This window comes from Lepisma saccharinum, chromosome 26 (genome assembly GCF_977018435.1).
Source record: "Lepisma saccharinum chromosome 26, izLepSacc3.1, whole genome shotgun sequence".
Lineage (NCBI taxonomy): Eukaryota > Metazoa > Arthropoda > Insecta > Zygentoma > Lepismatidae > Lepisma > Lepisma saccharinum.
This window is the reverse complement of record NC_139254.1, coordinates 21532843-21556925: the sequence shown is the minus strand read 5'-3', so window position 1 is coordinate 21556925 and position 24083 is coordinate 21532843. Positions and strand designations below refer to the sequence as shown.

At 39.2% G+C, this 24083-nt stretch overlaps 2 protein-coding genes across 2 annotated transcripts in view; one reads left to right on the top strand and one right to left on the bottom strand.

Annotated features, from left to right (window-relative positions):
- The window catches only part of LOC145979580 (phospholipid-transporting ATPase ABCA3-like), a 209527-nt gene that overhangs the window by 162511 nt on the left and 22933 nt on the right, over positions 1–24083 (bottom strand). The gene's annotated exons all lie outside the window — the stretch shown is intronic.
- Positions 20797–23043, top strand: LOC145979579 (zinc finger MYM-type protein 1-like). Its single transcript, XM_083112550.1, has one exon. The coding sequence runs from the start codon at positions 20797–20799 to the stop codon at positions 23041–23043; it is 2247 nt and encodes a 748-aa protein (XP_082968676.1).

Sequence of the window (24083 nt, the reverse complement as noted above, 5' to 3'; positions counted from 1 at the left end):
ATACGTCCTTTCTATCCTTCAAAGTCGTATGATCCCAATATTGTCTTCCAATAAGTTCAGAGGATATTATACAACAAAGGCTAAACGAGTATATTTTCATTATTTAATTTTCGCACTTAATTAGTCTTTCGGGTGGGGAGTGGGGGTCCGGACCCCCTAAATACGTCCTTCCTGCTCTGATTAAAGTAAGTTTCTGATTAATATTTTATGCATATTGAGTAGTAGTGTATATAAAAGGTCCCGAGTTCGAATCGAGCTCGGGCATGGTTGTTTGTGAATGTCCATTCATCAATTTCATCACTCATCCCCATCTTTGTCAATTAGCCAAGAGGCACAAAACGCGAAGTAAAATAAAATAAATCAAATCAAAAGTCCCTTAACACCTCCTATAAAATGTAAACGAGTTAGGCTGGGTACAATTGGTCAGCAGGTAGGCTTTGAGAGAACCCCATTGGTCATATTGAATTCAACTCAAAACTTGTAAATGGGAATGGGGTGATGAGATAAAAAGGGTGTCTCATCTAACATTGCAACCTAAAATATTTGGTGAACAACAAAAAATATTGAAGAACTGCTTTCGCAGATATATAGGTATGAGAGGGGCTCATGAAATTAGTGGACACCATACGTTCAACTACGTAAGGAAGTACGATTTTCAACACAAACTTGGTGTTTGTTTATGGAAACCCCATTTTGTTTTCTCACTGTTTTCTCACACCTGGAAAATTATACATTTGTTAAAATCATGCAGTGATAACTTTTTCCTGATTAAGATAGGTTAAAGAAACCTTCACTTCTGCATTTCTCGCGAAATTCTAGCCTATCTGCCACACGGGAGACCCGGGATGGGTGATCTATGGTCGAAAATTTTCCGGCATTGTCCCAGCATCAAGCCGCTCTAGGGCCCACCCAGCCTCAAACAAACTGGTACCCGGTGGTGGAGGGTAAAGGTGGCCGCAGCGTGGTGCTGATCACATCACCTCCAAAGTGGTCGACATCGAAAATATGTGGTGCCCACATACCCTAAATGTGCCTTCATGGTACGGTGCTTTATGCACAGGGAACTTTAACTTTACCTTAACTGTATATACACGTATTATATTCCATTCTGTACCCCTGAGTAACTACGTTTAGTTTTTACATACACATATACGAACCCTCTACTATGCACATGGATGAGGGCCCCTGAAGGCTTACTTCCCCCCCCCCCCCCCCTCACTTCTGGATTTGTGGCTTGTAGATCCGGCACTGCACGCAGACAAAGAAATATTTCCATTCGAGCAACCACTAACAGTTTTACAACAATAGCAACATATATCCAATCAAAGTAAAACACGAATGCAAGACTAATAGAAGTATGAAATCTTATTGATCATTGTTAATAGAAAGCAAGAATTAAATAAAATCTCACACTTAATACAAACTTTTCAAATATTTCATAATTTCTTGACATTTTGAACATGTTAGTAAAGGTTTGTGATTGATTTGCTTTATTTTAGTTCGCTTGCTGTGCCACCCACTTTTGACCAATTTCCGAAAATTGAGATGAGTAATGATATGATGAAATTGATGAATGGATACTCACAAACATCCATGCCCAGGCCGGTATTCGAACCCGGGACCCCTGTCGTCGTAGCGTGATGTGCTTACTACCACTCTGCCACTGGGGCCGGCCAGATATTAATTTGATAGTTTATGAATACCACATATATGTGTGTTTGTTTGAGTTAGATTTTGAATGATTTTATGCACTGAAAGGTTAATCAGGGCTGGACCTACAGTTAAAGTAGAGCCCGAAGCACTATTAGCCTCCACTTGGTATCGAACTCGGAACCCTTTGATTACAAGGCCACCACGTTACCACTATGCCGTCGGTGAGGTCCGCCACACGCGCACACACAAACACACACAGACACACATATTCTGATCTGGCCATCCCTAAAAAAATCTAGGTACGGGCCTGCTGCCTACTGACGAGTATTATTTCTGTTGGAAAGGAACAAAATTTGGAGTACGATCCGTGTAGACTAGGCGTCCTGTCAACTGTAAATATCTCAAATGTTATGAATTATTTACCGCATCAAATACGGTAAGAAGTGTATGCCACTTTTACCCCGCACTATGCTGAATCTTATCTATCAAGGGAAAGTAAACCATCGTTGCCACCCAGTTTGAAAGAGAACGAGGTTTTGCGGGATTTTGCTCAGTGGCGGTCATAAGAGCTCCGCAGATCCTGTAAATAGCATACAAAATTCCCCCATAAAACTAATGCGAAAGTTAATACAAGACATTAGTAACAGTGTAACAGCAGTAATCGATCATTAATCAAGGGTTCCTTTTTGTTTGTTGAGGGTCACGTAAATGATTTTAACGATAAATATTAACATATAGATATTATTTGTTGGTAGTGTCCATAATATTTTGCAAAATGATTTACGTAACCAGTTCAATGCCTATAGTGGTGCAAGATTCTCCCTTTACAGCAAACTAGGGTCTGAGGGAGACTGCGAGACCCATGTTTGAGCGAAGTACAAAATAAATTATCTCCTTTCTTTAAAAAAAGGTGAAATGTAAAGTTCCCCGTGCATTTAGCACCGTTCCATGAAGACACATTTAGAGGATATGGGTTAGGGCCCCACACGGTCTCGGCCATTTTGGTGGTGATATAATCAGCACCACGGTACAGCGCCTTGGCGCTGTAACCACGGTCTAGCCGCCTTTATCCCTCAGGGTTGCCTTCTGGCACACATCGATTTGAGTGCCCATTGATTTGAATCGAAGCCGGGTCTCCCGCGTCAGACGCTATTCCGACTACACGACCGCGGCCCTCTCTTTTTTCAATTATTGTTCTTTGCAAAAAATGGGTGTCACCGCAACTGCAGTTCATGGTGGGTACTAATGTTGTCAGTATACTAATATTATCGACGTGTATTCAAGATAACCTGGATTCCATATTCAGTGGTGATACATTTCAACTTTGAACATATCGACTAATTGTACTGTAGGCGGGAGGACAAGAGTAGGCAGCGACTATATCTCGGGAGGACGAGAGACTAAAGTACTAAACCTCACAGTCTGAAAGGATATTTTTGAAGGAACTTATTTTTATGTTGCTCGAACGTCTCTCCGTTCGTGGGGAACAATTGTCATTCATCACTTTTCAATATATATTTAATCATGGGACTTGGTGGGACGGGAAAAGCACCTGCCATTGTACCCCGGTAAATCAGCCAAGGGTTATAAAGTAGTTGAGCAATTCCGGATGTAATACCATAACACTATAGAAGGTTAACGGGATCGTTTTCACTCTCATTACGTCCCCATCGAAACGCCAAGAAGGAAGTCAAGGTCAAAAGACTTTCCGCTTCAAGACTAGTTTCCGTCTTTCACAGGAGAATATAACGAGAGAAGAGGTACCTGCCTCTCGCGCAAAGGAATTTGTTTCTTTCATATAGTGTCAAAAAAGCAATAAAGTTTGAAAATGTACCCCACAGATATAACGAAATCAGTCTGTTTCATCATACTAGTCCAATCATTGGTTTTCATGCATAATGATAGTAACTTAATTAAAACTTAGCACTTTCTCATTTCATCAGTTTAAGAACATATTACATAATACATGTTTCATCTTCATAAATGAAGCAAATAGGTGGACAGAAAATATGAATTGGGTAGATTGATGTTTATTCTGTCGATACATGTGTGTATCGTGTTGAGTCGCTGACCGCTTCTTGAGAAATCGCGGCGCGAACATTGGCCTGCTTATCGAAGAAGTATTCTGTGATCTGAAGATTGTGGGTTCAAAAAACGTGATTTTGAAGAAAATTGGTGGACCAAAAATATGAATTGGGTAGATTAATGTTTATTCTATCGATACATGTGTGTATCATGTTGAGTCGCTGACCGCTTCTTGAGAAATCGCGGCGCGAACATTGGCCTGCTTATCGAAGAAGTATTCTGTGATCTGAAGATTGTGGGTTCAAAAAACGTGATTTTGAAGAAAATTGGTGGACCAAAAATATGAATTGTGTAGATTAATGTTTATTCTATCGATACATGTGTGTATCATGTTGAGTCGCTGACCGCTTCTTGAGAAATCGCGGCGCGAACATTGGCCTGTTTATCGAAGAAGTATTCTGTGATCTGAAGATTGTGGGCTCAAAAAACGTGATTTTGAAGAAAATAGGTGGACCAAAAATATGAATTGGGTAGATTGATGTTTATTCTATCGATACATGTGTGTATCATGTTGAGTCGCTGACCGCTTCTTGAGAAATCGCGGCGCGAACATTGGCCTGCTTATCGAAGAAGTATTCTGTGATCTGAAGATTGTGGGTTCAAAAAACGTGATTTTGAAGAAAATTGGTGGACCAAAAATATGAATTGGGTAGATTAATGTTTATTCTATCGATACATGTGTGTATCATGTTGAGTCGCTGACCGCTTCTTGAGAAATCGCGGCGCGAACATTGGCCTGCTTATCGAAGAAGTATTCTGTGATCTGAAGATTGTGGGTTCAAAAAACGTGATTTTGAAGAAAGTTGGTGGACAGAAAATATGAATTGGGTAGATTGATGTTTATTCTATCGATACATGTGTGTATCATGTTGAGTCGCTGACCGCTTCTTGAGAAATCGCGGCGCGAACATTGGCCTGCTTATCGAAGAAGTATTCTGTGATCTGAAGATTGTGGGTTCAAAAAACGTGATTATGAAGAAAATTTGTGGACCAAAAATATGAATTGGGTAGATTAATGTTTATTCTATCGAAACATGTGTGTATCATTTTGACTCGCTGACCGCTTCTTGAGAAATCGCGGCGCGTACATTGGCCTGTTTATCGAAGAAGTATTCTGTGATCTGAAGATTGTGGGTTCAAAATACGTGATTTTAAAGAAATTTTTGGACAAAAAAATTGAATTGTGTAGATTGATGTTTATTCTGTCGATACATGTTCGGCTCTTCTTCAGAAATCGCCTTGAGGAAATATTTCAGTCAGGAAGTGGAAATATTTCATTCTTGAAGCAACATGTAGATATCTTATGAACATGGAAAGATTTCTTACTTTCTAATTTGAAGAGAAAATGTTTATATTTTAATGTAATAATTTAAAACACATACCTGAATCAATAATTACGTATTAACAATTACGCGTCACTAATTACACGTATTGCAAAAAATGAATGGAAAAGCCCTCCCGCTATCCCTCTCGCTGTTTGTGAAAATCCCTCCCGCTATCCCTCTCGCTGGGTTGCAACACTGCGCAGTTGTATCGCTGTCGCGCTTTTCTATTTACTAAGGGCACAAGGTAGATAGAGACAGCGTTGCCAGGTCAGATTTTAAAAAATCGGGAGATCGTCCCCTGAAAAATCAGGAGATCTGCTTAAAAAATCAGAACTAATAATAGCGGATTATCAACGTTCCGGGAGGGGGGGTAGATGTGAAAAGCTTTTCACTATCATTATTGAACGTTAATTATTAATTTTAGATGTCAAAAGATATTACTGTTATGTCAATACAAATTTTACAATGTATTATGAATTTGCACTTCAAAGGGTACGATCTGTGGGTACGATAACCCCACCCCCTTAATTGACCTAAGGTAAAGGTAGTTTCCCCCAACCAGTGGCGACGATCGGGTGCCAAACCTGAGGGGGTGCATGGATTGCCCCCCCCCCCCTAATTGCCGGTATTGCCCCAACTCTTTGCAAAAAGCTGTGACATTACTGGAAAAAAGCCAACCTCGATTTTCTGTTAATTTCTCAGAAATATTCGAATATAAATGGTTTTGACTGTGCGTGGATTTATGTACTTGGCGTTTAAAACTTAATGAAAACATTTCGTGATTTTTGTGTTAACTAAGACCATAAGACTTAGAACTTCAGCCACTACGCATTCGGGGATACATATTTTTAAATACTCTACATGATAACACCTTAGATTGTTTTTATTTAAAACTAGCCAAAGTTACAGGATGTAATTTTTTTTAACAACACATTCAAAGCATACTCGCATTAATGGTAATAGAGGAGAGCTATCATGCCTGAACCCCCAAAATATCATCGAAATAAACTTTTATTTCAATCACGGAAGGTAACCAACCAGTATTAGACAAATTGGTTGATTGATTTGGTTCTATTTTACTTCGCATCTGCTACATTTGTCTAATCGTAAATATGTTAAATTGATGAAGGGACACTCACAAAGAGCTCCCATGGCCAGTCCGGGATTCGAACCTGTGACCCATTATTAGACAAGTCGGAGGTTTTTCTTCAACTTTTTCCCAGTCATTCCAGACAATCTAAATTTTAATTAAATCAGCTTTTTGCATTCGAGAATTACCTGGTATAAAATCGGGAAAGAGAATTTCTACCGCCACAGTATTGATTTAGTATAAAGGGACATAAGAGCAATTGTATTGGTAGTTACACTCAGACAGGCACGTATCCAGAGGGGGGCTTAGGGGGCTCGAGCCCCCCCCGAAAGTTTTAGGTTTACACTAGATAAAATGAGGTTTTTGATTTCTTGTGGTGTGAAATAAAATAATGTGACAGTAATTTAAGGAGAGAAATAATTGTCGAGGCAGGACGGAGCATGTTTTATACCCCTGTTATTGTTAATGGCTCGAGCCCCCCCCCCCCCCCCCACCCTCAGGAAATATTTCAATCTACACTAGATAAAATTACATTTTTGGCATCTTCAATAATGTGAAGAGAATAAATTTATAAATCTGAGAGAAACAATTATCGAGACAAAACGGAGAGTGTTCTATAACCCTATTATTGTCAATAGCACGTATCCAAGGTGGGAATCAGGAGGCTCGAGCCCCCCTTCAGAAATGTTTCTGTTTACACTAGATGAAATTAGGATTTTGGCTTAATGTGATGATAATTTGAGAGAAATAATTATCGAGACAAGATGGAGAATGTTCTATAACCCTGTTATTGTTAATAGCACATATCCAAGCTGGGGTTGAGGTGGCTCGAGCCCCCCCCCCCCCTAGGATTTTTTATTTTTATTTTACTCGATAAAATCAGGTTTTTGGCGTTTTGAATAATGTGACGATGATTTAAGGAGATAGACAATTATCGAGGCAAGACGGAGAATGTTCTATAACCCTGTTGTTGATAATATTGCACGTACACTTTTCTTGCGCTTATGGTGTTGTCGCAGAGCACTTGAGCACTCTGTAGAAACTTGTCAGCATTTGGAAGCTGCACAACAAAGGTAGCGTCACACGTAGGGCGATTCGTTGTAATTTGTAATCTCTGGAAGGCGGGAGAGGGTACGTTCTTAAATGAGAGAAGGAGTCAACTACTGGCAATATTAACGAATCGTTTTATCTGCGGAACGTTCTAGAATATAATGAGGATATAAATACGCGGATTCAATTTTTCGGTTTATCTGTACAAAGAATCGGTTAATGAGATTTCAGAGGTAAGTGTGACAATTCATACAGTCGATTGGTGATCAGATCAGTCAGCGTCCTCTGATTGCTTTATAAGATATAGTGATTCGAAAATGAAGACATTGACGACAGCAGAACTTCCGGGGCCTCAGTGTAGTGCTAGTTCGGTTCGAGGGCCGAAGAGATCAAAGGTCTCTCTCTAAAGTGAATATTTCAGCAGTACCGGATATTGGAGTGGTTTATTAAAACAGAAATAAACTGCATAGATCAACTGAAAACCAAAGTTTTGAGTGATGATTTAGTTTTGCCAGAACTAAATTTCGTATATGCAGTCCGAGAATTTCATGGTATAAAAAAATATTTTTGTTTAAGCCTACTGGGTTCGAAACACATTCAAACATTTAACAACCATAAAGAGACAGCCGAAAATTTTATGAATGTCGAGAAGAGAAAGCAAGATGTTGCATATGTAGACATTTTAGGCGGAAATTGCAGGCTCTACCAGGACCCAAATCATGGCTCTACCAACTGAGCCACCTAGCCATCCTTGACTTCAACCGATTTTTCGTTAAAATGTCTACATAGTACATGTCCTGTGTATATCAAATCGTAAGGTGTTGCCTGTATAGTGAACAAGCACAGAAAATATAGGAGAGAGAAGAAAACTGAGGAGCATTATCACCGGTTGAGGATAATTTTTTTCTTCTATGGTCAACAAGAGCTACTACTTCCAGGTGACAATGACAGTGGCCTAATAAGGAAGATTTCACACCGTGTCGCCTGAAGATTAGGTTTGTGCGGCCTTTTGTGTCGCTACGGTGAAACGTTGCTGTTGATTGGCCCATTCCAATGACATGTATCGCGTGTCGCTTCGGTCTGAAACCTTCCTAAGTCTTGAAAATCCAAGTCACAAGGATGGAAAATTAGGGCCTTGTTAAGGTTAGGTGTGAATCCAGGCAGACGACAGCACCCTAAAGGATCATATCCAAACCTGCAGGAAGAACGCATCTTACTTCAATCTCCAATACGATGAAAAAACTTCTGGTGAGTTGATTTTAAAAAATGTGTCCGAGATAAAGAGAGGCGTGCCCAGGATTTTCGGAAGGGAGAGGGGTTACGCATACTATTGTTGATGGTCAGTCCTGATTTTGCCATTTTTTCACTGTTTTTGACGTTCCTCTTTTTTTTTTTAAAAAAAAAAGGAATACTGGGTCAAATGGGGTTATTACCTCACCAAAACCTCCCTTGGGCACGTCACTGAAGATAAATGAGTAAGCATTTCATCGTACTGGGAGACGAAACATTAGATGTGTTGGGAACGGAAGGGTTTTCACTGTGCATGAATTGTTTCGTGATCCACCTGTATTCGAAAAGACTTCCTTTGTTTCATGCCGATATATGACAAGACAACGGAAGCTGTGACAGGCATTTTTGAACACTTGTGAGTGCTAAGGTCTGAACCTGAACAATTTGATGGGTTTCGGCTTTTATAAGAGCTGCAAACATGAGAGGACAAGACACATTAGTGGCAGGCCCGTAGCTAGAGGGGGGGCAGGGGGGGCAACTGCCCCCCCCTGAGACCCTGCTCTGCCCCCCCTGTGAAAAATCAAGGAAATGTTTTTCGCGTTAACAATTACGAATTACCATAATGAACCAAGATTGAATGAAGAAGAAAATTACAGAAACTATTATGCATGGACGAAGCATGTTGCTTTGAACTAATGGGAAAAGTTCAATCTTTACTGAAAACCAAGCTTTGGTGTCCGCGACTTGACCAGAGTGTAGCGAAACTTCCAAATGTTTGGAATGCGAGAATCTTGAGGTCAAACTGAAGGCACCTTGTAACTTGAACCAACTTGCAACCCCGCATCCACTTCGACATCTGGTTCCGATGCCGGACGAGAGCCGTTGTGGTGTTTAGGGAGAGAAAGAGTCGCATTCCTCTTGTCACATGGATGTGCTACGGATGTGTTAGAGAAACTTGGAGATATTTCAGAAACGAGTTGCAAGGTAAGTTTGAGTTTATTTACCTCATCTAACATTAAATAAAACCCTGTCATATCACGTCAGACGGTCAGACTGACTTTCCAATTCACAGTGACATGTTGGGGCCTCGACCGAAAGGAAGTAATTCATGTTATACAGATTTGAAAATGTCCACATATACATTCGTATATACACAAGAGAACACCATTACAATTATTGCTTCTATAGTACATATTGGTTTGAAACACTGTTCCTCCCCTACACACACAAAATGCATGGATTCGAGCATTGCATCGAAAACGAGAAAGGCTTTCATTCAAGATTTTATTGAAAGTAATAATTTGATTCATTGGTTGATTTCATTCATTTGACTTCGCTTTCTGCCACTTTTGGCTAATTGGGAAGATGAGGATGAGTGATAATATGATGAAACTGGTGGTTAAATAATTTAAATGAAATATTGGAGAACAAAAAATAATTAAAAAATTTAATGGGAATAAGTGTAGGGACGCTCACAAGGAACATTCATCCCCAAAACGGGATTCGAACCAGGAAACTCTCGCATCGCTAACCACTCTGCCAAGGAGGTCGGCAAGTGATAATTTGGGCAAACCTAAATATTATTTATCCATGTGCCCTTTGTATTTCTTTTTTTTTTAAAATTTAATAAGTGCCTATAGATCTTGTTCATTCTTAACGGCGGGCAATCTAGATGCTGGCAAGGGAAGTGGGAAGCGGGGTAGTGAATCATCCAGCACAAGAAACACAACAGCCTGTAGAACGAGGTGCGCGTAGTACTTCCTCCTGCCACATCGTAACTCTCGGCGCCACCGCTGTTGTCTGGTTGGTCTGCTGTGTATACCTCGCTCCCCACTTTCGTTGCCAGCATGTAGAGTGCCCGCCGTAAGAGTAGACAACACCTATAATGTTATATCAGATAGTACTCAGGAATGATTTTAATGCAAAGGAAAAACCTTCCTTCTTGCGTGAGCGGTACGGAAGTAAAAGTACACACGGATAACAATGTAATCCACTGTGAATGGATGTTATAGATATAATGATTTCCACTTATTGGACTTCATTGACTTCGTTTCATTACCGAAGGGGTTATGGAAATAGTTCTCCAAAACAAGGGCTAGTTTGACACCCACGAATTCCCATTGGGCACGCCACTGATTACTTCAAAAATCATTTTTAGTGTTTTATAACTGTGCATGCTCACGCGCGTGTCTCTATTCCTCAATTTTTATTTTTTTGCTTATGTAAAAGTATTTTTATTTTTTTTATTATTTTTTGCATTTATGTATATTTGCCATGGTTTTCTGATTTTGCATATAATTTTGTATTTTTTATCATTATTTTATGTATGCCTTATTTTTATTTTACCATTCATTTAAAACATATTCGTAGTAAATGTGTGTACCTTGTATACCTCTGGTTCTCATACTTTTTTGATCACGCCACTTCCGTCCAGTATAATGCATTTTAAAATGTCAATCCTTCCGACCTAATCTCTTTTGAATATATTCACGCTTTCCCATTTTAATAGACGTTTTTCGTGGATTTTTACGCACACCCATATACCAAAGCCATCCCACACATTTTACACATTTTTGGTGCAAAATAACGTTCTTTTTCATCACTGAGAGGTGTCTAAAGAAAAGGTTATTTCGTTTTTTTTCTTGTTTTTTTGTGCTTGTTAATAAGTTAAGCAGTCAGAACCAATGGGTTTCTCTGTAAAAATATTCAGCAATGAATTTGTACGCGAGTTCAGAGATGTTTACCATCCAGAAGGCAACCCTCATGAGGGCGGACCTCATCCTCACCCCCTGTGGCCAAGCACGTAGCCAGGGGGTGGGCTCTAGGGGCAGTGGCCCCCCGAAATCGTACATTTGACAGAAATACTGTATAGCGGTAATCAGGTCCGTAGCCAGAATTTTATTTCTGCGGGGGGGAGGCAGTCACTATCAGCACCTCCCATCTAAAATCAAAAAAGTTGGAGGGGGTACATATTAGTGAATTGAATGTTTAGAACCAATATAGAAAAGAATAAATATGCTATGCGCATGCATAATTTCCTTTCGGAGGAGCTTCAAAGCGGTAGGTGTATAAGCCAAAAACATTTGTAGGATTTCATGAGGACTTCAGCCGTCCGAACCCTCTCCCTAGCTACGTGCCTGGTGGTAATTAACTTTACTTCCTTAGTAAGATTAAACATCTTGTATAATAAGTTACAATATACTGATAAATTCATCATCAGTGCTATCCCCACACTTTATTGCCTTTAGATGACGGCTGTTGATAAGGGATGACCCCCCCCCCCTACCCGAAATAAAATTCTGGCTACGGGCCTGCCTCCGGAAAACTTGTAAGGATGAGGAAAGATGAAGTCTTGGGTTACGGGACTCGTGAGGGTGTGAGCGAGGTGATTCCCAAGGATGAGGACGTCTGAGGATGAGTAACGAAGGGATGATGCTGAGGGCAAACCTGATTGCCGTCCGCTTTGGAAAGTCAGTTATAACGACCGTGTTTGGTAAGCCGAGACAATTGTAAAATCGTGACGTCATAGGGATGAAAAAGATCATGGGAAAAACACATCAGAAGTTCCGTTAAATTTGCAGGCAGATATTTGAAAATTCAAGTACGCTATTGTATTTAAACGAGACCCCTTTCAAGCTATCAGAAAAAATAACTATTTTCACTATGATTCACACTATTATTCGTGCGACTCAAGAGAGTGGCCAGGGCTCCGTCCTCGGGGGGAGGGGGTGGGTCGCATGGACGTCCGCAGGATATTTTCCAGGGAGGGGAAAGGAAGATATTTTTCCAGGGGGGCAAACAAGTCACATTTTCCCCCAAAAGAGTCTAGTTCCCTAAAAAAAACATTGCTTAAATTTGAATTTATGGTGTTAATGCAATAATTAACCCATATTATTGTGGCTAAAATGAAATTATATGTGTGAAATACATAATTTTTGGTTGACTTTCATTTTCCAGGGGGGGGCACGACCTCGCCTTGTCCCCCCTTCCGGACGCTCATGGATGGGTGACAAACTGTGCATCCGCCTTGAATAATGTCGGAACCTTATTTCTGATCATATGTGGTGTAAGCGTGACTATTTGTTTCGAAGAGAATTGGATTTGTGTAGACGAAAAATTAATGTAAGCTACTGTGGCATATCATAATTTATTGCAAACTTATGTAGAAATTTAACCCAAGAAATTATTGTTATTTATATATTATTATGTAGGTATTAAATAATAAATACATACCTGCAACGAACGTCAGGGGCGTCGTTAGGGGTGGGCACGGGGGGGCACTGGCCCCCCGAAACGTTCACGTGGCCCCCGCAAACTGTTCTACATTTGCTGAAAATTTTACTTTCATGACAAATATTGTAAAATAGTTTTTCAGTAATTTTTTTTTCAGTTAGAAACACTGTTCTTAATTTGAGTGGCACGAACCCAAAACCACATTTCTTTCTCGTTTTCCTGGTTCTAGCTATAGTGGATGTCAGTGTAGGAACCTAGAACTTCGTTGTTTCTCGAAATTTTGAGGGAGCGATCTTTCCACCCCTAGCAGTCGCAGGTCAACAACAGGCAGGGTTGGGCGTTGAGTGTTGCCGTTGCGTCCAAACAATGTTTTGAGCTTTAGTAGATTGAAGAACGACCGCTTATGCAGCGGTAAACCACAGATATGCAAACAGTTACAACTGGTCCCGAATCAGAGCGCAATACACGCTAAATAAGTATAATGGTGGCAGGATGCCTCATATCTTAGGGTAAGTAGTATTATTCGCACCAAATATCTATTCTACTATTGAAACAGTTTAAAACACGCAACGTGTTAAAAGTAATTATCTTCACAAACTGTACGATTTCTCGAGTCACATATTTTTCTCGAGACCGATTTTGAGAATCCTCCTTAACAAACGATGCGTCCCCGATTGCGCAGTGATAGCGTTGTTGCCTTGTAATCGGGGGGTCCCGGGTTCGATACATGGGTGGAGGTACACAGTGGTCCGGATCTTACTTTAAACTGTAGGTCCAGTCCCGATTAGCCTTACTGTGCATAAATTGGACTAAAAACACCAACTCAACTCAACTCCTTAACAAACTTTTCGAAGAATCGAAAATTTAAACAAGAACAAGTAAATACATTTTTGTAATTTTGAAGTAAATTATTATTATTATTGTTATTATTTTGGGTATTTTTGGTTCGTATGAATCTGCCTCACACAGTAAGCTTATTTTGTTGAGTCAAGTACAATAACAAACCCTTGCAATAAGTCCCTGGAAACACATGTGAGGTTGCACATATATTTAAGCATCTATAAATATATAATAACCCGGAGTCGTTGTCATTTAACAAACTTTATTAATTTTTTCCATCAGCATTATTTAAAATGTAGTGCCATACTGAACTTACCAACTTAACAAAGGCACATTGATTGCTAAATGAGGCATTTTCCTTGTGTTGCAGAGCAGGTTCAGTTTTTGGAGTTTTGCAATGTTTTACATAGTCCGTTCGAAGAATTTTGAGAATATTGATGTTTTGTCAAAGGGACCACCCCCGAATAAATATCTGTGGATGTTTTACAGGTTTCATCGTATTTAAGAAGGTAATTTTTCCGGTGCAACTTTCCTCCGTACAACATGTCTTCTGCCACTCAAGCTGAAGAGCCGATTCATAGGTGCAACGACCTTGGCAGAAAGAAACTCTGATTGGCACCATGTTGACAAAAGACTCAAGAAGTCCCGCAACCGACAGAACTCGGATCCTACGGTGACATACACTTTGGTTGAACACAAACGGATGCATTGGTAGGAAATGCAGTGATTTTATGGGCCGTCCTTTTCTGGGAAGTCTGGGACCTTTTGAAAACACACTTTCGCTTCATGCACACCAGGGGGCCTAAGCCAGGTCACCCCTTCCCACAAAATCTTCTCTTCATCTGGCTCTGGTTATCGGCCGCGCCGAAACGCACTGCAGGTAGCTAGGACTTTCTGGGTTAATTACTTTACGGTCCACCATGGACATATGCTTTTCAAATTGCAAGACACAAAATTCTACTGTTTGTCCCTTTTCTGGCGGGAAATGAATGACAAAGATGTCGCGGTTCCTTCAGGTTCCCACACTCAACCCTTGTGCTCATAACCTGCAATGAAGGGAAAGGCCATAATAAGCCTTTGTAATGTATCGGCTTTATATCCTTCCTTGGTAACTTTCCACTCATTTTCAAGAAACATCTGCTTCTTTTTGCCCTACTGTGTTGATTGGTCGACAATTGATGACTGTCAGCTAGTTCGAAGAACAGTTTGATCCAAGAAGTGGTTTCATAGTTAGCTTCTGTAAAGGTAAACGTGAGATTCCGGTAGGATCACGGAGTGCTTGAGATCTCATTTTCATGCTTTGCGAGTGAAATTTCGATTGATTTGGTTCATTTTACTTCGCTCTTCTGCCACACTTGGCTAATTGCGAAGATGGGGATGAGTGATGATATGATTAAATTGATCAATGGACAAAACAAACAACCATGCTCAGTCCGGAATTCGAACCCGGCACACCTGGCATCGTAGCACAATGTGCTAACCACTCCGCCACGGGGGTAGGCGAAGTGAAATTTCGAGTGTGAAGCTGCCAGCTTGTTTTCCTCTCGAAAAAGGTGACGTAGGATCGACTGATCAACCAAATGTCCAACACATTAACTTTCTAAATTGGTGTCCGACTACCACACAGGAGACCGCGTTTGACTCCCAGGGCGGTTGATCTCACATGTGATGAAGAATAAGTCACATTTCAATTAAGGAAGGAAACGAGGTATGTAGTCAACTTTATATAGTAGTGTGCATGCTCTAGAAATAATACGTTTCAAAATTCTGCATATTTTGTGATTTTTCTTTATTTAGCCTCCACCAGGGTTGTCAAAGGTTCATCTACCCATAAGTTCTATGGGTTGTATTGGGTTCCGTTGCAGGACCGGAACCTTTCTTCTCGCACAATTTAAATTCGGTCCTAGTAGTGTATTGTTCCATTAAAAAAAGTTACTGGATCGTATTTAAATTGATCCGAAAAAAAAATCCTGCACCGAATTTTAATCGATCCTGGAAAAAATGTTCTTGGACAGTGTTTAAATTCAGCCGCAAAACAAGGTTCATGCACCGTATTTAAATTTACCGAAAAAAGAGTTCCTGCACGGTATTTAAATTCATACGGAAAAAAAGGTTTCTGGACCGAATTGAGGCCTAGAACCCGTTTACACTTGCTGATTTTCTCTCCCGGATGTGAAATGATGAATTTATTTACAATACCTGGACCATTAACAACCCTGGGATTGCTAAAGATTAGGGAACGCATACATTCTAATCCCATTATAGGACCGGAACCTATTCTCTCGCACAATCTAAATTCGTACCAAGTTGCGAATTGTTTCATTTCAATACGGAACTTTGACCCTATTTAAACTGATCCGGAAAAAAATGTTCCTTGACCGTATTTAAATTCATCAAGTAATAAGGTTCCTGGACCGAATTGAAATTCATCTGGGAAGAATATTCCTGGACTCAATTGAAATGCTTTACAGATAGAAAGGTTCCTTACGGTCCAGAACCCATTTACGCTTGCTGATTTTCTCTCCTGGACCGGAATTGGATTTATTTAAAATTCCTGGATCTTTAACAACTCTGGCCTCCACCTGCAAATGCAGACGCTGTGGCTGCTGCTTGAAAAGTTGACTAGACATACAAATAAAATTAATCCAATGTTATATAGCAAATAATAGTTGCTTACATAATAATATCATGAAATACGGAGAGCCAAATTACTTATCAAGCATTTTCTGTTAATTGCCTATCCTAGTGGGAGCGAAAATCATTTGCCCTTGCTGGTGAACTCTGTTCCTGCAAATTCAAGACTGCATTTTCTAATTTACATTTCTATTTGGGCCAACAACTCCGTGCTGGAGTGGTTAGCAGGTTACGCTACGAAGCAGAATGTCCCGTGTTCGAATCCCGGCCTGAGAATGTGTATTCTTTGTGATGGTCCTTTCATCAAGTTAATCTTAACTCATTCTCATCTTCACGATTAGCCAAAAAGTGTCAGAAAAGTGAAGTAAAATGAACCAAGTCAATCAATAATTTCTATTTCGTTATTTTACGCCGCTTTTCTACCTCTTGTGTTAAATGCGACGATGAGACTGAATGATGATCCGAAGGAATAGCGATGCGAGACATGATGCAACCACACCTGTCCAAGGTCCGAACCTTGGACCTTTGGTTTAGTAGTGCGTCATGCTCATGCTTCGGGAGTGGAACCCTTTGAATTAAAAACTATAAAAGTAGGGTGAAAGAAAACAACATTGTACTGCGCAAAAAAGCCATGTTTAGGTCCTCTAAAGAAAACTACAATTATTCAGTAAAATTAATTTTGAAGGACAAAGCCTCCGAAGTGTTTTTCCATTCGGTGACGCGTGGTCATCACATCGAGTCCCATCTAGCTTTGAGAGTGGAATTCGCTTACATATTGATTTCAAGTAGCTTCTCAATTGTCCTCACGATGTTAGGCCATCACAGAAATTTTGGAGTTCCTACCAGGGATCGAACCTTGAAAGACTAGAGCGCTATAATTTGAGCGCGCGGGAATTTTGTTGTTTCTATTGCCATCATATATTCAGTTTTGCACGCGCAAAGAAGATTACTTTTAAGAAACTAGATGTGAGCATAAAGTTTCGTATATATCGTCATCATTCTCCAATGTGAACAGTACGACGCCACAAAAGACTCGTGCATGTCCCATAGAATAATGGTTAAGCGTGTCGCCTTGCCAGTGGCGTACGCAAGGGGGGGGTTACCGGGTTTAACCCCCCCCCTTGAGCTTTTGAAATATTATGGAAAATGCTGTAGAAAAAAATTAAAAATGGCTAATTTATCACAGTCAAAGATCTGCGACAGTAATAATAATAATAATAATAATTTGAATTATTATTCCCATGCAGCATGAAGAAAAACACACATTCCAAACACACATTCCAAACACAATCTAAGTGGCCGCAAAGTTCAATTTTGCAATTTTTTTTTGCAAAAAGTCGCGCAGTGACTCGCGAGAATTGTGAAAATTCCTTGCTTCGTCGCAGTGTGCCGACCTTATTGCAAACGTTCTTCCCGGTACTGATTTCACATCCCCTTGTGAACTCTCAAGTGATGCTGAGTCTACATCCACATCATTAAATAATATTGAAGAAGTGCTTTGTGAATCACCTAGAAGTGATAAATGTGTTGGAATGTCTATAAACTTACTTTTCAACGAAAACATAGACTCAGAGGAATTTAGCAACATGTATTCTCGCGCTTCATCATCATCCTGGGCGAGTTCCATAGGTAAAGGTAATGTAAATTCCCCCGTGCATATATCACCGTGCCATGAAGGCACACGTAGTGTTGTGGTGGGCCCCAAAGATTCGCGATCTCGAACTATTTTGCAGGTGATGTGATCAGCACCATGCTCCGGCAGCCTTCATCCCCCAGGGTTGCTCTCAGGTACCCATTGCTATGAGGCTGAGTGCGGAGACACGGCTGGATAAATTCCAACCAATTCCGGGAATCGAAACCGGATCTCCCACGAAGTTGTCAGACTAGACCAGCGCGGCTCCTTGAATGAGTTTCTTATTTCTATTATTTCAATAAATTTAATATATTTGCTTTTTTTTATGGATTTTCTTCACACTTAAAATGTCTCACTTATCATATACAAATAACCGTTGACTAGACAATTATTTTGTAACAAAGAAACAAAAGAAATGTAATTTTGTTCTATTTCTTTCATAAATAGCAGCTGCATTAGTAGTAATTAAACTAATTAATTAATTAATTATAAGAATTATTAATTAATTAATTATTATTATTAATTAATTAAAGTATAATGAAACAATGGCAATGTGAATTTGTAGAAAGTTTTCGAAATAACACCCCCCTTGATGAAATCCTGCGTACGCTACTGCGCCTTGCAATAAAGGCCGCCGGATTCGATTCTGGTATAAACAATATACATGGGATGCCTATCTTGAACTCATTACACAAACATTTCATTTTCGCACCGTTGTCATAATTGTACACCTGATTCCAGCACCCTTTTATATCTAAACCCACGGAAGAGAGTTTTCTCTATTTCTCAATTTTCTTCGAGCAAATTTACAAATCTAAGGAGTAACGACAAATGCCATTGTTCTTGGTATCTCAAATCTGACATAAGAGAAAATATATGGATTTTTAAAGACTGTCTAGATGCCATTAAGTTAATGCGTTCATTGTGCATTTAGATTCCCGAATAATGGCCGTGGATTTCGCGAGTCTATATTCGTAAATTTTAGGGGGCTACAGGAGAATATAATGTTCTCTTCCAACAATATATATATAAAGCACACACACATACTGTACATATATGTAGGCCTATATGGTATATTAATAGTTTGTTAGTTTTTAATGGTTTGATAGAAAAAAATCTTAAGTTTTGGGCCCCCCCGAACTGATCAGCCTAGCTACGTCCCTGACGAACGTGTTCTTTAACAGTAACATTTAAAGTTTGTAAGAAATAAGGCTATTACTTTTCGTCATTAAAAACTTAAATATACAACACGGCCATGTTTCTCATTGGATAAAGGTGGAAAGGAGACCAGGGTATAAAATTGTGGGGGAGGGTGAAAAGTACGGGGGGCGCCAATAATCCACCTCGCCTGGGTGAAAATTTTACCTTGAGCTGGTCCTGCACACGGTTGTTTTCAAAACTGTATCAAATACATTTTGGGAGTGTAAGGAATTAAACTTGTAATTCAGAACATTTATTGTACAAGACTTTATTATTTTTTAAAAAAATAGCTCTCTTCATTCTTCTCTCTTTCTCATCCCCTCCCCCCTTTCTCTCACTATAATGCATAGTTCAGGAGGTGAATGGAGGCACTCATCCGGCTTGGTGATCCAGTTCTTTTAGTGGTCCAATTTCAATCTTGCCACCGGACACCGAAGTTCCTCGATTCGAGTCTCGGCCTGGGTATGAGTGTTCTTTAATCAAATTGTCCCTTATTCGATACCTAGTGGAGACAGATTGGTTCAAATCCGGTGTTAAACTGTAGGTTCAGTCTCACAGTAGCGTTTCTGTGCACAAATTTGCACAAAGCTGAACTCATGTGTTCTTTGTGTGTGTCCCTTCATCGCTTAAAACTAATCACGAATCATCCTCTTCGGCGCGATTAACCAAAACTGGCAAAAAAATCTACACACCTCATCCTCCGGAAGACTTGTGAGGATGATTTTTATTTGCTTTATTTTACTTCGCATTTTGTGCCACTTTTGGCTAATTTGCGAAGATGCGGATGAGTGATGATATGACGAAATTGATGAATGGACACTCACAAACAACCATGCCCAGGCCGGGACTCGAACCCGGGACCCCTGATGTCATAGCGTGATGTGATAACCACTCCGCCACGGGGGCCGGCTTTGTAAGGATTAGGGAAGGCGATGGCTTGGGCAAGTCACGAGGGTGAGGTTAAGTCGCAAAGATGAGAGAGGTTGATTTGAAATGAATACCTCTGGGGTAGATTAAGTAGATAGATTCCGGCTCTTAAAATATTAGATTTCATAATTTCAGTTCTGATATCATCTTAAAAGATGTTTATTTTTTTCTGGAAATTCTACAGAGTAGTTTGGTACACTTCACCCCTCATTTTGTATTGCAAAATGCATTCAAAACAAGAGAAATAGGCACTAAAATACACAAACTAGAAATAAATTTCTACAAAGTTTTATTTTAATCTATGTAGTATTCAACTTTAACATAGACAATGAGAATAATAATAAGCTGAATGGAAAGTCTAAGAGACTGGCAAGAACATACTATGCCTACCATTTGTCCATTGAGAAGCTATCACTACATACGCTTACAATCAATACAAAATGAAGGATTTTATTTGTAGTTCTATTTATAACGCTATAGTTTAAATAAGATAAATTGAAACGTGATTAAACACAGTTTGTTAATTGTCGAACTTGTGAATAGACAACTATATCTTCTGATTGGCAATAAGTGCAGCATGATCTTTGTTCTTTTATTTTTACATCTTTGGATATGGTTTGTCGAACATTCTGTATAATGTTATAAAACTGCCTGTTTGAACTTTTAAAAAAATGGTATTTGCAGGACAATTAATTTTGGTTGCCATCTAAAAGAGGTTTTCACTGCTGACTTTCTTCATCCATGAGCTGCATCTTCATCCACCAACTACTTCTGGACAAGAGCAAACTGTTCTACATAAATGACATGAATTCTCCATGATGACAGTTTCATTGAGTATCGATGTGAGTGCCAATTAAGTTCAACTGTGTGTTAATGGACTGATTTTTCAGAGAAAGATGGATAAATTCATAGTGAGGAGCAAGAAGTTCACAAACTCAGGTACAGTGTCTAATGATTTTCCCCCAGCCTCGCCATCATCTGAAAACGAGCATCTCCTTGCTGAGGTGAAAGTATTTTCGACACACAACAATAACACGTCAGTACCCAGTGATATTTCAACATTAGGTGAAGATATAAAACAAGTAAAGTTAAAAGTCTATCCGAGAAAAGATGGAAGAGGATTTAGAGAGGACTGGTTCAAGCAGTATATATGGCTAGAATATTCACCTTCCAGGGATGCTGCATTTTGCTACGCATGTAGGCAGTTTAACTCATGCGGTTCAAAAGAGAATGTTTTTACAGTTAGAGGATTTACGAACTGGAAAAATGCTCTTAGCAAAGAGAAAGGTTTTCCAAAGCATTCCACTTCAGATTCCCATCTTGAAGCAATGCAGAAGTGGAAAGAAAAAAGGAACAGGGAATCTAAAGGTTGCTCTGTCTCAATACTTTTAAAAGACAATGTGTTAGAACAAAGAAGATATTATGTAAAATCCATTGCAGAGGTTATTCAGTTTCTAGTGGTAAATGAATTACCATTACGAGGCGATTACAGCTTGGAGGAAAGTGAAGAACGCAGTTTATTTATGAACTTATTTAGTTTGTTTTTGAAAAAAGATGAAAAGCTCAAAGAAGCTAGTAAAATTATGCCAGGAAATGCAACATATACATCCCCAGAAATTCAAAATGAAGTTATAAGCATTATGGCTGAAATGGTTAAACAAGATATTGTAAGTGATGTTCTTTCAGCTGATGTACCATGGTTTAGCCTGCTTGAGGATGGAACAAAAGACAAAAACAACCGTGAGCAGATAGCTATTGGAATTCGTTACGTCAAGGATGGCAAGCCAAATGAATCTCTTCTTTGCATGAAGTCTTCTGAAAAATTGGATGCACAAACATTTGCAGACTTAACTCTGAAAGAACTTCAAGACTCTGGACTCTCAACTCAAAATGTGTTAAGTCAATGCTATGACGGAGCATCGGTTATGAGTGGCCGTGAAGGCGGAGTTCAAGCATTAATAAAGAAAAGTGCAGGGCGAAATATTCCTTACATACATTGTGCCAATCACCGTCTTCACCTTGTTGTAATGAAAGCTACAGACTTTGAGGACAGTGTTCAACATTTTTTTCAGCAGTGTGGTACACTTTATTGTTTCCTGAAATGTCATAAGGTGAACAGATTATACAATGGACAGCAGTTGGTGCGATTATTGCCTCAGAGGTGGTCTGGACACTTGCAAATGATCAGAATAATTTACAATAACTTTGACCTTATTCTAGCTGCGCTTGAAGAAGTAAAATCCCAGCGAACACAGTTTGATGGAGAAGACATTGTTCAAAGTGTAGGTCTTTTGAATGTCCTGAAGAAGTTTGAGTTCAGATTTATATTAGTCCTTATGAAAATGGTACTTGAAGCCCTTGAACCTGCAAATAAAAGTCTTCAATCACGCACTACAAGTTTAGTAGATAGTTCTAATATTATCAAGGCAACTACTGATTTCATATCTGACAAACGTAATGAAGAGACACTAGAAGTGCTTCTAGAAGAATCTAGAACTCTAATAAAGGTAGAAAATAGGAAATATGAGAATGCTCATGATGGTACTGCCGAAAGTTTCTCATCTCTGCTTCCATGCAAGAGACGAAAAGCAAATACGTCATTTTCAGATTTTGTCATCACTGAAAAAATAGGATCAAGTTTCTCTTCAGAAAATTTAAAGAGAATATTTTATTCGGTGATTGATGTTATTGTATGTGAACTTGCTCGCAGATTTTCCAGCAATGAAAAACTGTTAACAGGACTTGAGGCAGCGGAGAACCTTGATTATGATAATTTAAAATATCTTCGAGAATTGGGTGTGTGTATACCTTCCAAAGAAGAGGTAAAAGTTGTGAAGAACTACTTGCAAAAATTTGATGATCCGTGCATATTTCAGGAAGTTTACAAGCAGAGAACAGCTTTTGAGGACACATACAAGTTGCTAGCAACAGTGCAAACATTTCCTTGTAGTACAGCAATGTGTGAATCTACATTTTCTGTTTTAACCCATATAGATAGCCCAAGAAGGAGGTCAATGTCTGCTACCCGACAATCAAAACTCACCTTTCTCGCCTTCGAAAAGAAGAGAACTGAAAACCTTGACCTGGACAAATTTTTACACTGCTTTAACAAAAATAGAACAAGAAGGTTGCAGCTGTTTTGATTATGTATTCTGGAGAACAAACTAAGGCATGATGTAATAAGGAACACAAGAAACTATTGTTTGTATTCGTGTTGAAAATAATACTATATTCGTTGGATGTGTTTGGTGCAGAATGAATTAATATTAAAGTGATGAACATGTTGCACGAGTTAAATGCAAATTTATTACATGAAGAGCTGAACATTTTTTCCCCCAAGAAAATGTGAAACAGTGACAAAACACAACAGACTGTTGATGTTGATGGAGTTGCTTGTAAAGGAAATTTCAATAGACAAGTGTATAATTAAAGTTGAAAGTGTTGCTGTTGAGATGCTCAATTTTTGTTTCCTTCATATGTCTAATTTTTTGATACATTGATGCATGGTGCATAGAGAACTTATTGGGTTAATTAGGAAACAATGTGAGAATGTGATTAGTATCAAGTGTGATAGTTCAGGAAGCAGGAGCATAGGAATTCTATTTTTCAAGAATGGGTGAGTACTGTAGCTTCTCTAAATTTTGTTCTTGCTATGTTTCAGTTCATTTGTTAAAATATTGTTAATATGAAATAAGTCATTGCATGGCAGAATATCCATGCACATAATAATTTCATCCACGAGCCGTTACTGAATGCGACTGGCAGCTTGCATTGAAATAAAAAAAAGTATCATCTCTGAAAAATAATTATTATTGTTAATGGTGAAAATTGTCTATACATTTGACTCAGTATTATTTCATTTATGCATTTGTGTGTGATATATTTTAAGATAAGTGTGGACTTTCCTTGAACACTACTGTAACTAAGAGCGACACCATGTATTAAAAATTTGCCCCCTCATGGATTAATTTTGCCCCCCCTAGTAACAAATCCTGGCTACGGGCCTGATTAGTGGTGTTCAGGCTCAAATCAGAGAGAAATATTCGAGAGCTGTCTGCGTCCAGTTCGCAGCCCACAATTTGAATCTCGCGTTGTCGAGTGGATTTTCCATCCTGTGCATGTGTAACAGCTTCGTAAAAACACTCAAAGACACCATAGATGTTTTGATGCCTGATGAGAAGAA

Coding starts and splice junctions, on each gene's coding strand:
- LOC145979579 (XM_083112550.1), top strand. CDS start 20,797: ATGGATAAATTCATAGTGAGGAGCAAGAAGTTCACAAACTCAGGTACA.